Here is a 15,802-nt window from a genome sequence, read left to right as displayed (position 1 = left end):
ACTGGGCCGGCTCTTCTGACAATTTAGATCACATGCCTGTCTACTTTCAGATGCTCATTCCAAACACCACCTGGTACATCCCTAAGTGTTGCATAGGAGATGCAGGGGACAAAAGACCAGGCTTCCATGGAATCACCTCTTAGCTGGTCTGAGCCTGGGTCCTGATTAGATATTGCTCAATACCAAAGTGTGGTGGGTGATATAAAATGAAACTCTACCTCATAGTCTTCTTTTTTTTAGAAAAAGAGTGCTATAGAAAGATTAGTCCCCGTGAATGCCATCTAGGCAGGGAAACTTTGGACTGGCACCTCAAGACACTAATCTAAAACAAGGGCAGGTCTAAGAATGCTGTATTCACTTGTGTACAAGATTCCATTGGAAAGGCTGGCTCTGTACTGATGTGAAGTATCTCGTGAAACCCACTTTTCCTTAAGCAACTTAGTTCATCAAAATGCTAGGTTCCCCTTTTAGTTTGTCAGCATTTTGAACTTACAGAGCCAGGCAGCCTGTGCCATTTCCACCAATCCCACCAATACCCAGGGTTAGGTGCTTCGGGTAGGAGCTCAGGGATTGGTCCATGAAAAGCAGAGGGAAATATAGTGGTACATGGAGGAAGAAATGAATAAGAAACTAAGGTGAGAGTAGAAGTCATTGTATTAACATGTCCCCAAATTCACTCAGTCATATCCTCAAAGACCTCCCAGGACCATCTATATATAAGGTGTGATCGAAATATACAGTGAATGCTTAAAGACAATTATTACAGAAAAGGACACTTTATCATTAATGCCCCTCAAAATACACCCCCCCCACACACACATATACATATCCTGTATACTCCAAACACACTTTTCATTCTTGCCACTTTCTGAAGCAGTTCTGGAAGTCCCTTTTCATGAGTGTCTTTTAAGAGGTATGATCAAAACTAGTGTAAGTGCTGCTGCTGAGTATCATCCAAGGAAAAGGCAGACTCGTAAAAACATTAGGGTGCGCCCTCCTCTATCTTATTCACAGCGCAATTTCTGGTTCTTCCTCAAAGACAAAATGAATGTGAAACAAAATGTTTTGACTCAACTCAGCCCTTTAAGGTTGCTATGACTGTACAACTAAAGATGTAAAGAGGACCTCCAGAACGGCCTCAGAAAGTGGCAAGAATGATGGGACAGGTACTTATTTTTAAAATGAAAGAGTGTATTTGAGGGAGATTAATGGCAGTGTGATTTTTACTGTAACAAATTTTATATTTAAATACCTTAGCATTTGATTGTGCCTCCTAAAATAACACCTCCATTTCCCTACTTTTACTCTGCATCAGCCTGTATGATTTCATTCTTTACAACATCTTTGTGAGGGGTAATAAATATTGATTTGCATTGGGATTTTTTTTCAGTGTCTCTTTCTCCTCCAGATTGTAAAATTTCTAACACTGAAGTCTTTTTTGTTGTTGTTCACTGAGGTACCACAGAAACCAGAATGAATGGATAAAGTTACCGTGTGTGTGTGTGTGTGTGTGTGTGTGTGTGTGTGTGTGAAAGAAAACATCTCTGTAGCTTACATATACTGGTGGCATAATGGTGTGGTGATTTACAACACGGGCTCTGGAGCCAGAATTCCTAGGCTCGTTTCTAATTGTCATTCTATCACTAGCTATGTGGCTTTAGGAAGTTACTTAATATTTTCCTGTCTCATTTTCTACTTCTCTTTCATGGTTTAGTAATAATAATGACTACTTCATGAAGCTCTAATAAAGATTAAGTGAAAGAATACCTGAAAATAGCCTAGAGCAGTGGCTGGTATTAAATAAGACCCCAATAAATGTGAATAATACATGTATGTGTGTGTGTTTAATTGTAGTTTTCACCATGTGAGACTAATAACTCATGTCTATGTTCAGACATGCACATATACACATTGTGATGATTTAATCATGTGAAGGAAAATTGAGGACAGTTGAAAGTGGAAGAGAGAAATTTTAAAGTGGCCAAAATAAAGAAAACATAAAGAGAAATAAAACATCATAGGGAAACTGGAGGAAGGGAACAAAGCAGTATTTTTAGACTTTATTTAACAGAAAAGAAGCATTACTGTCCAGGGAGTTTTAGATTTCCTGAGGTTCATAATCACCATATATTTTTTAAAAGTTAACTTTCCTGAATTAATATATGGATTTGTAATAATGCCTTTAAGCTAACTTTTTGTGTATCTATCATAAAATAAATCTAACGTTAAAGGCTCACAACTTTCCCCAAGCTGATGACCATAAAAGGGAGATGAGCAAGGGAGGAAGGAAAGAGGGAAGGAAAAGAAGGAAGGAAGGAAGGAAGGAAGGAAGGAAGGAAGGAAGGAGGGAGGGAGGGAGGGAGGGAAGGAGGGAGGGAGGGAGGGAAGGAGGGAGGGAGGAAGAAAGAAAGAAAGAAAGAAAGAAAGAAAGAAAGAAAGAAAGAAAGAAAGAAAAACACTTGATCCACTACTTTCACCTGCTAAGCATAGTGGCGCGTATCATCCCAGCACTCTAGAAGTTGAGGCAGAAAAATCACAGATAGTTCAAGACCAAGCAGGGCTACATGGTAAACTCAAGGCCAGCCTGAAAGCATAACATGACGCTATTCTGAAAAAACAAAACAAAACAAAAAAACCTTTCATCTTAATTAGAGCAAACATAAAACTTTCTACAACCAAAACATTACATAGTTCAGAGAAAAGCAATGAAGATAAAATGTATTTTGCCATTTTTTAAAAGTTTGTGTTTTTGAACATTCAAAGGTACCTACCATTGGAGAGAATCACTTGAAGCGTTAAACATAGTTCTTAAGCTGACACACTGTTAGCATGGGGGCTTGTGCCCTCTGTTGTGTAGTTCTCAACTAATTTTGGAAGCTGGCAAGCTACGTGGAAATAGTATGCTCCTGCTTCAACACTTCCTAAGAAAAGAGCTGTTTGCATAGTTTAGGGATGAGAAAGAATAGAAGATGATGAGGAAGGGTGTTATTCTAGACAGTTCATAAAAGCTGGTATCTTTGGTGAATGTGTTGTACATTTAACATTAATGTTTTTTGAAGGGAATGCTAACCAATCTGTAAAATATAAACAGCATACATGTCTGCTGTTGAAAGGTACTAATCTTTTCTATATTTCTTTTTCCTTTGATAAAGTTGTAGTGCGCTTTCGTATTCATTCATGTCAAGGATGATACTAGGGAACTTAGTTCAAAGGACAGTGTTCTTACTGCATTCTGGGATGTCGAGAACTTTCGAGGGGAAAACAGTTGTTGAAACTGCACAATTTAGCAAATGTACACAACTTCCGTCATCTCAGTCTGCTTTACACCCTTAGGAAAACCTGATGAAGCCTGGTAATTTTTTAAACCTAGTAATTGTTCTGTGCTGTTTCCTTCATCAATATTTTCATTCAATTTTTAGCATTCTGTCTTCTCTGGAATGCAAATTGTCTTGAAAGCAATAACCGAGGAAAGGAAGTTAGTGCAGTTAAAACTCCAGATACCTATAATAGTCATTCCTAAAAATGAATTTAAGAAGTTAAAATTCTTTAAAAGTAGAAAACATTCCACTCTATTGTATCCACATTTACTGTTTGATGTGAGCCAGGTACTGGTATTCAGAATTTTGTGGGAGATTTAGAAGAGTTTTCAACAGTAGAAAAACACAAAACACCCATCACTTTATACCTTATTTTTCATTCTTTCCTGCAGTGCAAACACTTTCAAGAAGGATCAGGAGAGTCTGAATTCATCTTGGTTCCTCTGACAGCAGGCAGTGTCGCCTGGGTTGAACATATTTTAAATGCTCAGAGAATGTGTTGGATGAATAACTAACAGTGAGTGAAGATAGTTTATGCTTAAGAAGGAATGCCTAAAATGGACATTTTGACCTAAAAAGCCCAATGAGAAATGCATGGTCTTTATGTTACCCTCAACTGAGTTACTACCAGAAGCATAACTTGCTAAAATTACTTTCCTGCTTTATGAAAGGTAGAAATTCGTGAAAACATGCAATAATTCATATAACTTTAGCAACAGCAAATGGATAACAATAAATGAATCATTGCTGTAAAAGCTCCAGTGTTTGCTATTTTCTTAATCTCAAACATGGTGATTTGGTAATCCTGGCTGCTGTTGCAGCCCAGTGCAGACGTTCCTTCTTTTGTTTTGCTTTGTTTGTTTGCTTGCTTACTTGTTTGTTTTATTTTGTTTAAATCTTGGAAGTACATGATCTAATGGGATGGAATTATCAAACTTTTAGTAATTATAACTTCAAGCCCTGCCTGTACATTTTAAAAAATGTAAAATTTTGAGCATACAGTTGTACTGTATAAAACATTGTTTTTTACTTAATATTAGTCCTTAGTATGTGGTAGAACTGGACTTTTTCTCCAAGCATCTTTGTTATGAAGCTAAAACAAAGCCAACACTTTCCTTTGAGATAGTGGACCCACTAACTCTCATTCTGCACTATTTTGTGCATAACTATACCCATCACTCACCATCTTGAATTTCCATGTTTTTTTTAAAGAAACAAGAATTTAAAGACACTTGTGAAAACTGTTTTTTTCTCCAATTTCTATAGTGTTTGTGCCCTAAGACCTAATTCAACATCAGTTTTTCTTAAGTGATTTGCCATTTCTAGTCTCTCCAAAGTATCCAACTTAATTTCTATAGAAATAAAAACTTTTCCATACTTATATTCTTATCAGTTTTATATAATATTTAAGAAAATTAAAAATTATAATGAGTACCACAGTATAAATGGATTGAAGAACAAATACAAATATACTCGTATTAAGTACAGAAATTTAAGTGTCCAGAGCCACAATAAAAATGCCATTTTTAGGGAAATGTCATTATGTTTTTTCACGAGACTGGAGAATGGTGCTTAATCTGTGATCTTTTGAGGTACAGATTAATTATGGACACTTGTATTGTTCTATTTTAGTCACTCGCAGTTGTGGGTAGTTTTGTACTCAGTAAACATTTGGCAATGTCTAGAGATATTTTTGGTAGTCATAACAGGGGTGGTGGCAGATATTACTGACATTTAATGAATAAAGGGCAGAGATGCTGCTGAATGTCCTACAAATCCCAGGAAAGCACCCCTTCCACACATATATACCGAAAATTATCTGACCCAGAATGTCAGTATACAGCCAAGCTTGAAAGATTTTGCTCAACTACAATTTAGGTGGGCTCCTTATAATATATGAATAATAAAGTTTAAAAAGATACCAAGAGATGCATAATTTTAAAGTGCTGCAATCTAGAAAAAAATAGGGGATTAAAAGATGAGAAATAAGAAAACATAATGTACCTTAGCTTTAAGTTGTTACTGTTGTTTTGAGCTGATACTAAACGTAAATCTAACTCTCAAGGTCAGCAAGAAGATCACAAAAGTTCATTAACTCAATCCTGACACACTGAATACATATTTATTGAGTGCCAAAATATATTGGTCTCAAGTGACAAAATGATAAATAATAAAATGGATATTGAAAAGCATCTGTTGTGATAAGTGCTATAAGGGAAAACTAATGGAGGTACTCCTTAATGGGTGCCTACACATGCAAATTCTGTTTGAAAAGAGAAATTTCTTATATAGGCACTAAGATGCCTATATAAGATGCCTATATAAGGCACTTAGATGCATTAGAATGTATGAAGCATTTCACAGTATAGTGGACAACGCTTTCAACATTTTGCTGAAGGAATAGAACCTTGCTTCTCAAAGGCAGTTTCTATAGCAATAAAAGCTGAGACTTACTACTGTGTGACTTACTGGGAAAGAACATTTCTAAAGGAGTTAACTCATAATCATTCGCTTTTTAAAAACAATTTATGGCTTTATAGGAATCACTGCTTTCCTACAGTGCTTGAGTACTATCACAGACAGTTTAGTAGAGGGAGAAAGTTCTTAAAGTTGGGAAGGTCAAAAAAGGTTCTTGAAGCAGTAAGTCTTTTATTTGGAGTGACAAAATGAGTAGGAAAATATTAGTTTAAAACTGAGGTTCCTGGCCACAGCAGCCACATTCACTTTATGAAGGCCACGAACCATCAGTAAGCGTGCACCATATTCTGTGTATAAGTGTAGTTACACTTCTTTGTTCATATCTTTAATGACAGTCCTGAGAGGTTTTTAACACTAAGAATATTTTGCCGTATGATTCCTAAAATTCATTCCTTTAATCCCTCAGTCTACAATTAAACCCTCCTCTTCTTTTAAAATGTCTCAACATAAAGTTTCTGTCTCTTCTTATCACTCACTGCTCCCTTTTATTTCCAAGGACACATCTCTAATTGAAAGACAGGATATGGCAACTCGGAAAAATTAGTTTTGAAGTTTGTCTCTGGTCACTTTTATTAATACAGCCTTTAATTAGTAATTTATCTTTTATGACATTTGAGTTACAGCATATCCCCTCAGAAATCTCAGATGATACAGCATTATGATAAAGAAATGAAACACAGCAATCTGTTAACCAAGAATTGCATTTTGCACTACCTGTGCCCTTTCCTAAATCTTGGGTGATGAGATCCACATGAAGAAACATCTGCAAAGGAATCTATTTCTGTATGACTGCTGGGAAGAAATTATAGATGTTTGTTGAACTGCAAATACCTAAAAGATGGTTTGGGTTTTTCCCCTCTAATTTCCTTTTGGATGTTATGCATTACATAATTATCATATTTTAAACTCTGTTAAAGTCTACCACCAGAAAACAGAAGTAGGTATGTTGCATGTATGTAAAATTTCCTTTGAAAATATTTCTGAAAACATTTATGAGAATAATCAGAAATGTCATTAGTCAGTTTTAATTTCCTAAAGATTGATGTAAAATACCTTCTTCACATATACCTGATGCATTATGTTATATAAATTAAACAAATTTTTATAATTTACCAAACTCAGCTCGTTGATTTTTATCTTCTTTTTCTTCAACAGAGAGACTGCCTCAGAGTTAGCTGGGAGTCCACCAAGGTGAGTGACTGCCTTTGTTTGTTTTGCACCTGGCTTTTACGACACAGAAAGAAGTACTGCGTCCTCCTTAAAAAGGTTTTCATTCTCTTCCTCAGACCTATCACTGTGTACATGACAAACGTATTTATTAGTCACATATAAATGATGTCACCAAGAAGTAATGAGACTAATGTTCATAAATGACTTAGAAAAATCATTCTCATTTTCTTTGACGTTATGTTCTATATTTGGAGATCTGTATGTTAGCTATATTTCTCCCAGAAATTATAAAGATGTGGTTTCTTTTATTACACTTATGGGAATTGGCAATCAGAAGACACTTTGAATTATTTTTAATCCTCAGTATACTAATTCTAAGTGTTGTATTCAAAATTTATAGATTTATGAAAGAATTCTGAGCTTTTCCCTAAAGAACCTACATCATAGTTTTAGTGGTATAAATACATTTTTAATTCTCTATATTTAAATACCTTGTAATGTTTCAAGAAATCAGTATACAATTGGTCAATGTATTTATATGCTTTTATGTTTTATGTCAGTATATAAAGTGATTACTACAATACAGACTCTAGACAGATAGCTACCAAGAATGTTTAGCATTGTTTAATGGAAAGCACAAGGAAAGAAGGGAGGAAGGAAGGAAGGAAGGAAGGAAGGAAGGAAGGAAGGAAAGAAGAAAGGAAGGAAGGAAGGCATTTTGCTTATTATTGTCTAAGCATCTGGTCTTTGTACCTAGAATTGTACCTCAGTCTCCAAAGGTGCTCAGAAACCATTCGTGAATAAATTAATATGTCACAGGGTGTTGCCTGAGAACTGTTGGAAATGAAAATTAAGAAAATCTCAGAAGAGGAAAAAAGAAGAGCAAACAATGTGATCATGAACAGCACTTGAGAATAGGGAAAAGTACAAATCATCACCATCTGGCATAGGAGATAAGCACATTTGGTTGCTTTTGTATGTAAGGAAAACCTTTGCTTATAGACTCATGATTAATATTGCCAAAGAACTGTTTATTGTGATCCAAATATTTAAATTACTGTATATCTTCATTCTTTGGGCAACATCCCAAAGAAACATTTCAACCATGTGCCAGTTTAGAGTTACAAGCATGCATATTTTTTGGTTTTTGTAATCTTGCTTGGTTTGTGTGTCCTTGGACTTTCACTCTGGAAAAGGTGCATCTGAAGTTCTGAGCATTCCGTCATTTGCATAGTTGTGTTTGTGGTGAAGAAGTTAACCCTGAAATAAGAGTTAGGAGTGACTTCCAAACATTCATAGAGTTATTAAGGAGTGGACCACCTCTCTATTGTCAGAGCAGACCCACACCATGCAGTAATCATGCAGAAGAAAATTACTCAGATGTCTGAGATTCTGCAGTCACCTTCTGAATCTATTAAGTAGTACTTTATAATGAATACCAAAGCAGCCATTCACATATTCCCCAGGAATGATCTTGTTTCATTGCTGGTTTATTACTCAAGGGACAATCTGCTCTCTTCTTGTGTTTGGTGGGTGGTATTTTGGTAATGAGCCTACTTATCTTGTATCATGAATTTTTATTATTCTAATGTTGAATCATGTTGAAAATAAGTAACATGCCAACAATTCCATTCTAAGTTTGACTCACAATCATTGTGGTGCATGACAACAAGAGTGTGAAAAAAAAAATAAGTTATTTCTCAATTGTATTTCTAATAAAACATCAAATACTTTTTACTTTCCCTGGAAGCAATTTGGGACATATCTACTGTCAGGTATTTTCTTTCTTATATTAACATAAAATAACATAATTATTTGATGATGAAACTTCCTTGATTTCCATACTATTTCTTTAAAGGGCATTTTGTTTGCTTGTTTGTTTGTTTGTTTGTTTGTGCAATCCTGGAGAATTTCATCACTTATTCGATTTTTCAGCCAGGTTCCTGTTTTAGGGGGGCTTGTCACCACAAAAAACAAATGAGCCCTCAGATACTTGGGTACTATTTAGAACAGGGCATAGGTAGTTATTTGATTTGTCTACTAATGACTAGTGTAGCATTCTGAGGTTTTATGCTTTTAGTCATGAAAGCTTGCTTATTCTGTGACATCTAAGAAGAAAATGGAAAATTACAGTACAGGCAACTCCTACCTAGTGACGGGGCTAGGAAGGAAGACAGTGGCATTTTGTAACAATTTTTTGGTTTGATTTTCATTGACTTTGACTGTGTTGAAATTTTCTGAAAGGCCATTATTGTGCAAGACTAGAGTATTTCAACTTCAGTTGCCTTATGTGGCATTAATTTCACATGTCTGGCCACTTTTTGGTAATATTTTGTGAACATGTGCAAATCTTGTAAGCAAAGAATTGTGCCTTGGTAGTAAAAAATGCTTTAAAGTTGAAATGAGATATGTGCCCAAGGTGCTTGAACAAGCCCCAGGTTTGTTTTTCATTACTAATGATAACCTAAATGTGTTTTTGAATTCTTGCCATTGCTGAAATTAAAGCTTGGTAATATGTCACCAGGAAAAAAATTAGATTATAGGAGCGACATGCACTAAGCATTGTAATTATATTATAAATATTAAAACCCATGATCTTGTCAGTATTAAAACAAATATTTAAACTAACTGTATGTACAACTCATGCTGTTATCTATCTTGAAGTGTCCCAGAAATGGGATACAGGATTCCATTTCGTGATCTCTGAAAATGATCGATTTCAATACTGTATATGAATCCTTGTTTTTATTGTGCTCGTAGCAAAAAAACAGCTTAGCAATCTCAACAATGTTTTCTCATTACAACCATGTTATTTAAGATCTATTTTTCATGGTAAGGAGTATTCAGTTTAGGTAGATATGTTTAAGTGACAGTGAACCCCTAATTATTCAAATGGAGCAGGGCACTAAATTAATTATGGTAAGCAGGGTATAAGTGATGCCTATATCTTCAACTTCATTTTGGATAGCAGAATAAAAGTATAAATGAGGCTTATATCCACAAAGGTTTTATTGTAATCATGCATCATTAACTTTTGTTTTTTAAAGAGAGAGCACTTTAGTATCTTGTTAACATAGTCCACTATGTTAAGTAAACTATGGAACATAAAGGAATTTAATGGACCTTCACAGAAGTATCTTAAATATCACAGGAGAGATTCACAAGCTGGTTCTTCATGCTCAGAAGTCAGGATGCTCTTTGAGGAGAAGTATTTGTAAATGAAGCTTAAAATAATTGTGTATATGAATCAGATGTCATTTTGTGCAGGATTTCAGCATCAGTGAATGGTGGAAAGAGCCAAAGGTTAAAATCATGAAAGAAAAACAATGTTATCTTTTGTATTTTAATCCAATAACTTGATTTTTTATCTGTATCTTCTGCACTGGGGTTTGAGACATAAATGCACTTAAAATGATTTAATTTAGAATTTTTCTACTTGGAATTTTCTGACTTTATGATAGTATAAAAGTAGAAATTGTACTTTGAATTTTGAATTTTGATCTTTTCTAGTAATAATGAGAAGCAATGTGCTACTCTCTCAATGCTGGTCAGCATCCCACTTGGCCCCCTGTCTACGGGGGTATCAGCTGACCCTCCAGTGAGCTGTGTTGCTGAGCTGATATTCAATAGGTTAGGTTATTATAAGCATTTTTAAATTACAATATTTTCCAATTTATGATGAAGTTATTGGGACACATCCCTATCATAGGTCGAAGACCATCTGTATAAGCAACTCCTAAAATGTCACATACACCTTAGAATTCATGTTTAAGACCTTCTACCGAAACATAAAACTGAACAGCTTGTATGACTATCAGAGACAAAAGTCATTCTATTGCAGCTTTATGTATGGAATTTTGATAGGAAATTATGGATCTCTGTTACATGAAATCTGATCAAAATTGATGCCATTTAAGGGAAGGCAAAACTGACCTTTCTCATTGACCATATTTCTCAGGCTATGGCTTTGGCGAACCTGGTAACACTGAAGGAAAAGAAGGAAGCAAAGAGAATTAAAATAAGCTCTGGAAGATTACATTGCTACTTGTGGCTCTAGGGGGTTTTAGGTTTGGTCTTCAGTCCCCTGTGGCGGAACTGAGTAGGTAACACAGGCTCGTGTTTCTCGTTGTCCTCAATACAAAAAGCTATCTTCTGAAAGAAAGTTAGAAATGAAAAGATATAAATGTTGGTACTTCCAGGCCAACCTCTTACTAAGTAATCAAGAGAGTATGGACACATTCTGTCTTTTTTATAATCCTCAAGAAACAACTCCTTCACCTCTCCTGTGACCTGAATCTAGTGCTGTTCAATATTGACAAAATTCGTTATTTATTCATTAATTCAACAAAGGTACATCGAGTGCTTGGTGTAGTTGGAGGCTCTGTGGGAGGAAATAGACATACGCCCTTTCTTTTTGTAAGTGGTTTAGTCTAATGGAAAAGGTTCAAATCGTTCCAGTACTAGTGATGATGTGTTTTATGCTATAAAAGAAATAGAAAAACATCTAAGCAAACCAAGGGCACTAAGGGACTCCAGCAATGAGAGATGCTACTTTTGATTGGAGGCATCAAAATGGGCATCATGCACCAGCTTCTGAGCACGATTTCAGTGGCTAGGTCAGTTTAAGCTAGTGGCAGGAGGTCCCTGAAGAGATCCCCAGACCTTGATATTCCCAGAACTATCCTCTTTCAGCTTCACCATTTTGCTGACAATGAAGAACAAGTCCACTTGCCTAAGATTGGTCTCTGTCTACCATACAGCTCAATTTCCTACTGCCAGCCTCCAACTGTTACAGTGCACCCTAACTTTGAGGTCACCCATAGTTTCAGGTGATAAGATATGTTCTTTCTTCCTCACCTTTCATATGCATCTTGCACTCCACATCTATGGCTGAATTTTTTCTTGCATCTTCCTTTCTTTTATAATATTCCCCTTTATTATTTTTTTCAGGTTGATCCACTTACATGCCACTGTAGTTACATCAACCTAGAAAGTGTAGATCGAAGCTGGTTATGGCGATGCATGCTTGTAATGTAACACTCAGGAGGCTGAAGCAGGAGGAGGATCACTATGAGATAGAAGCCTTCATGTGCTACATAGTGAGTTCACAACCAGCCTGAACTACAAAGACTTTATCTCAAAAACAAACAAACAGAAAGGAAATAAAAAGAAAATGCAAATTTGATTTATAGGTACAGTTCAAGAGGCTGGAAGGAGTCCAGGGTTGGTTCAGCACTGCTGTAGTATGGATGCATCCCCCCAAAATTATGTAATGAGACTGTAATCTCCAACACAACATGTCAAGATGGCCTAATGGGGAGGGCTCTACTTGGTGAGTAGGTTAGTAACACTTTAAAACACTGGTTATAGTGGTGCACACCTCTAAACCTGACTATCAGAGGCTGAAGCAGGAGGATCAGGAGTTGAGGCCATTTTAGGCAATTAGATAGATAGATAGATAAGATAGATAGATAGATAGATAGATAGATAGATAGATAGATAGATAGAATAGGGCTGGGGATGTATCTCAATGATAAAGTGTCCTTGGTTCAATTCCAAGGACCACAAGAAACTTTAAAAGTGAAATAAATTAATAAACTGATAAATAAAAGGTTACGAGAATGGATTCCCAGTCTTTTCTACACTTCCACTATATGAAGACACTTCTGCCCCTCACGTGTTAGGACACAGTAAGAAGGTTTGTATAAGATGCTAGCACCTTTGCCTTGCACTGCCCACCTTCTGTGAGGAAAATGTATCATTCTTTACCAGTTACCCAGACTGTGACAGTATGATATAAAAACACAAAACCAACTAAGACAAGTGCCCTGGCATACGCTCTATCAACCTCACTGTGTGGGGACGGGGCCCTTCATGCTTACTGTATCACACAGAGATGCAGCAACATCCTATTTATTCGCATGTGTCTTGTTTTCAGGGAAAAATCCCCTGCCCATGCCGAAGCCCATGAGGAAAAATAGAGTTTCTTGCATTTTCCCCCTTTGTAATGAGAGGTATATCCTGCCAGTTGTCCATAAGTACTTATGGTATGAATGATATCCACATTGGACAGCCGTCCTTTCATTTTTCTCACTGGTTTACCCGAGGAAGGTTTCTGACCGTTTCATACCATGAAACTGACTTGGTCAAGGTCAAGCTAAGCCTCTGTATAATTAAACCTGACAGACCTTTATCTGCTCTTCGGCCAATTATTTAGTGTCTTTGCTGCATTCAATCCAGAAAGTACTTCTTCCTCCCTGAAATACTTTCTTAGATTTGTGGATACTAAACTCTCTGGGTTTCTTCTTCTCCCACTGGCCATTGCTTCCCAATCTTCCTTCTTGACCTTCTTCTTCTGTGTATTTATTGTCCCCTATGTGTCAAAATACCCCAGGATTTTCCTTAGAAATTGTTCTCTTCACTGCTGAGGAGGATATAGAGCGATTTCATACATCTCCTCAGCTTTAAAGATCACATATATGCAAATACTTTCCATTTTTATGTCTCCAGCCCCAACTTCTCTCTTGAAATTCAGATATGAATATCTGACCACTAATTTGACATCTTTACCTGAGTGAATAATCTTAAACTTGATGTGGCTGATAAAGAGCTCTTAAATCCTCCTTCCACCCATTTTATTACCACATACTCAACTGCTGGAAGGAGAGATGCTAGTATCATTTCTACAACCTCCCCTTTTCTCTCAGTTAACAGACAGCCCACTGACTGACTGTATTGACTCACCCTCCAAAATCTTCTTTAAGTTATACAATTTATCTCCTTACAAGCCACCATAAGTGCCCACCTGTACTCCTGGCCCCCTCTTTGTCTCCTCACATCTTCTTTTGCAGTATATTCTCCAATAGCAGCCTGGGTTACTTCAAAACTACACCACAGTTTCCTAAAAACAGAATAGTTTGTCTCCCAAGGGTCTCTCTATCTCTCTCTCTCTCTCTTTCTCTCTCTCTCTCTCTCTCTCTCTCTCTCTCTTTCTGTCTGTCACTCTCTCTGTCTCTCCCTCTCTGTCTCTCTCTCTTGCTGTGTCTGTCACTCTCTCTGTCTCTCCCTCTCTGTCGCTCTCTGTCTCTGTCTCTCTCTGCAACTCATGCTCTCCCACTCTCCCTCACCATGACTCCACCGTGTCTGCCTTCCCTGCTGTTTCTCTTCCCTCTCTAATCACCTCTCATGCATTCTTCTAGACTGCAACTTGCAAAGTACTGCCCATAACAGAATTCCAGGCTGAGGCCTGTGTGTTTAGATCAGTTTCACTGGAATACAGCTGTACCTCATACCTGTATGCTATCTCTGCCTGTTTTTGCACAGCAACATCAAGGTTGAAGAGCCATGTCACAGAGGGTGTAGCCTGGCAGGTCAAAAATATTTAATGTTTACTTGTATAGAAAGGTTTGCTGACCCCTATCCTAGCCACATATTAAGTATTCTTTGTTTTTTGAGGATGTCCTCTCTGCCTTGAAGAGTTTTATGCACCTTCTATTTGTTTGCAAAGCCCTCTGTGCTAACTGCTCACCTACCATTTGCCTCACTTGATAATGTAATTTATTATAGACTTATATAGTTTTTCCACTAAGGAAACATTTTGGGATCCCATTACTATTCACTGCTTATCCCCAGTGCCTAGCACTGCCTGGAACATAATAGGCGCTGCATAAACATTTGCATGTGTGTTTGACTGTCTGGAAGAATAGCTGTTTGAATTAACTAACAAATGTTTGAATGAAAGAATAAATGTTTGAATTGGGAAAAGAAGGAAAGTATCAAGGAAGCTTTTTCCTAAAGGTTCAGTGGTACACCATGTATATGATTTTGGCCCTGTCACCCTCCTTGGCCAGGCACGGTGATTCAAATCTCTAATCTCAGCACTCAGGAGGCTGAGGTAGCAGTGAGTTCGAGACCAGCCTGGACTACATACTGAGTTCAAGTCTAGCCTGAACTACATAGCAAGAGTCTGTCTCAAAAAAAAATAAAACTTGTCATTCTTACTACTCTGCTCAATAATTTAAAATCCTCAGTATACAGAAAATTTCATCTAATAGGCCAGGGTGTTAAATATGACTTTTCCTGAACTGCCCGGAGCTATTGCTGTTGTGTATATGTGTGTCTAGAGGCTAAAGGGACCAAAGTTGGGCTCAGACATACTTGAATACTGTATCTGACATTTCTTAATTGTGTGAATTTAAGCAAGTTAATAAATATCTCTGCCTCAGATTTTTGCTTTTAAATTTGGAAAAATTATGGTGCCCTTCTGATAGAAGGGCTACAAGGAGATAACCCCTGTAAAGTATTTAACTCGGTGTCTGGCACACAGCAACCAATCACCACATGGTAGCTCTTGTTGTTTGTTCTAAGACAGCCTTTTATTTTTGACATGAGTTTCACTGTGCTGGCCAGGCTGGTCTCAAATGTATTGGCTCACATGATCCCAAGCTCAGCTTCCCAAGTAGCTAGAACTAGGCATACAACAACATGCCTGGCTCAAAGATATCTTTATTATAATTATTTTTTTACCAAAAATTGAGTCACATTGCTTTATAAGAAATAGTAAAGTGATTTGGCCCATAGCCCACCTCCAACCTGTGTTCAAATCTCAGTTCAATCACTTATAAGTTCTGTTACCTTGTGCAAGTTTCTTGAACTTTCTGTACATCATTCTCTTTATCAGTAAAAGGAAATAATAATAGAAGCAGCTATGTGTAAAGAATTAAATGTAGCGATATCTGTAAAGCTTTCATATGACATTTCCTTTGTTCTTTTATTATAAGGAAGTTAACATTACATGTTACTTGAATTTGAAGTAAAGAATGAGAGCATACCAACCA

At 36.7% G+C, this 15,802-nt stretch overlaps 1 protein-coding gene across 5 annotated transcripts in view; it reads left to right on the top strand.

Annotated features, from left to right (window-relative positions):
* Celf2 (CUGBP Elav-like family member 2) overlaps positions 1 to 15,802 on the top strand; it is a 799,248-nt gene that overhangs the window by 397,681 nt on the left and 385,765 nt on the right. For all 5 annotated transcript variants that reach the window (XM_063260461.1, XM_063260462.1, XM_063260463.1 and 2 more), the window contains one exon: positions 6,951 to 6,986. Coding sequence is in view for 1 of the 5 variants with exons in the window: in XM_063260455.1 (XP_063116525.1) it covers positions 6,951 to 6,986 (36 nt within the window). In the remaining 4 variants the exon portion in view is untranslated. The remainder of the gene's footprint in view (positions 1 to 6,950; positions 6,987 to 15,802) is intronic.

The sequence above is a fragment of the Cavia porcellus genome, unplaced genomic scaffold (genome assembly GCF_034190915.1).
Source record: "Cavia porcellus strain 051 isolate PalLab524CR breed Dunkin Hartley unplaced genomic scaffold, mCavPor4.1 scaffold_13, whole genome shotgun sequence".
In the NCBI taxonomy this organism is placed as follows: domain Eukaryota; kingdom Metazoa; phylum Chordata; class Mammalia; order Rodentia; family Caviidae; genus Cavia; species Cavia porcellus.
The sequence above is the reverse complement of the archived record's forward strand: the minus strand, read 5'-3'. Positions and strand labels throughout refer to the sequence as shown.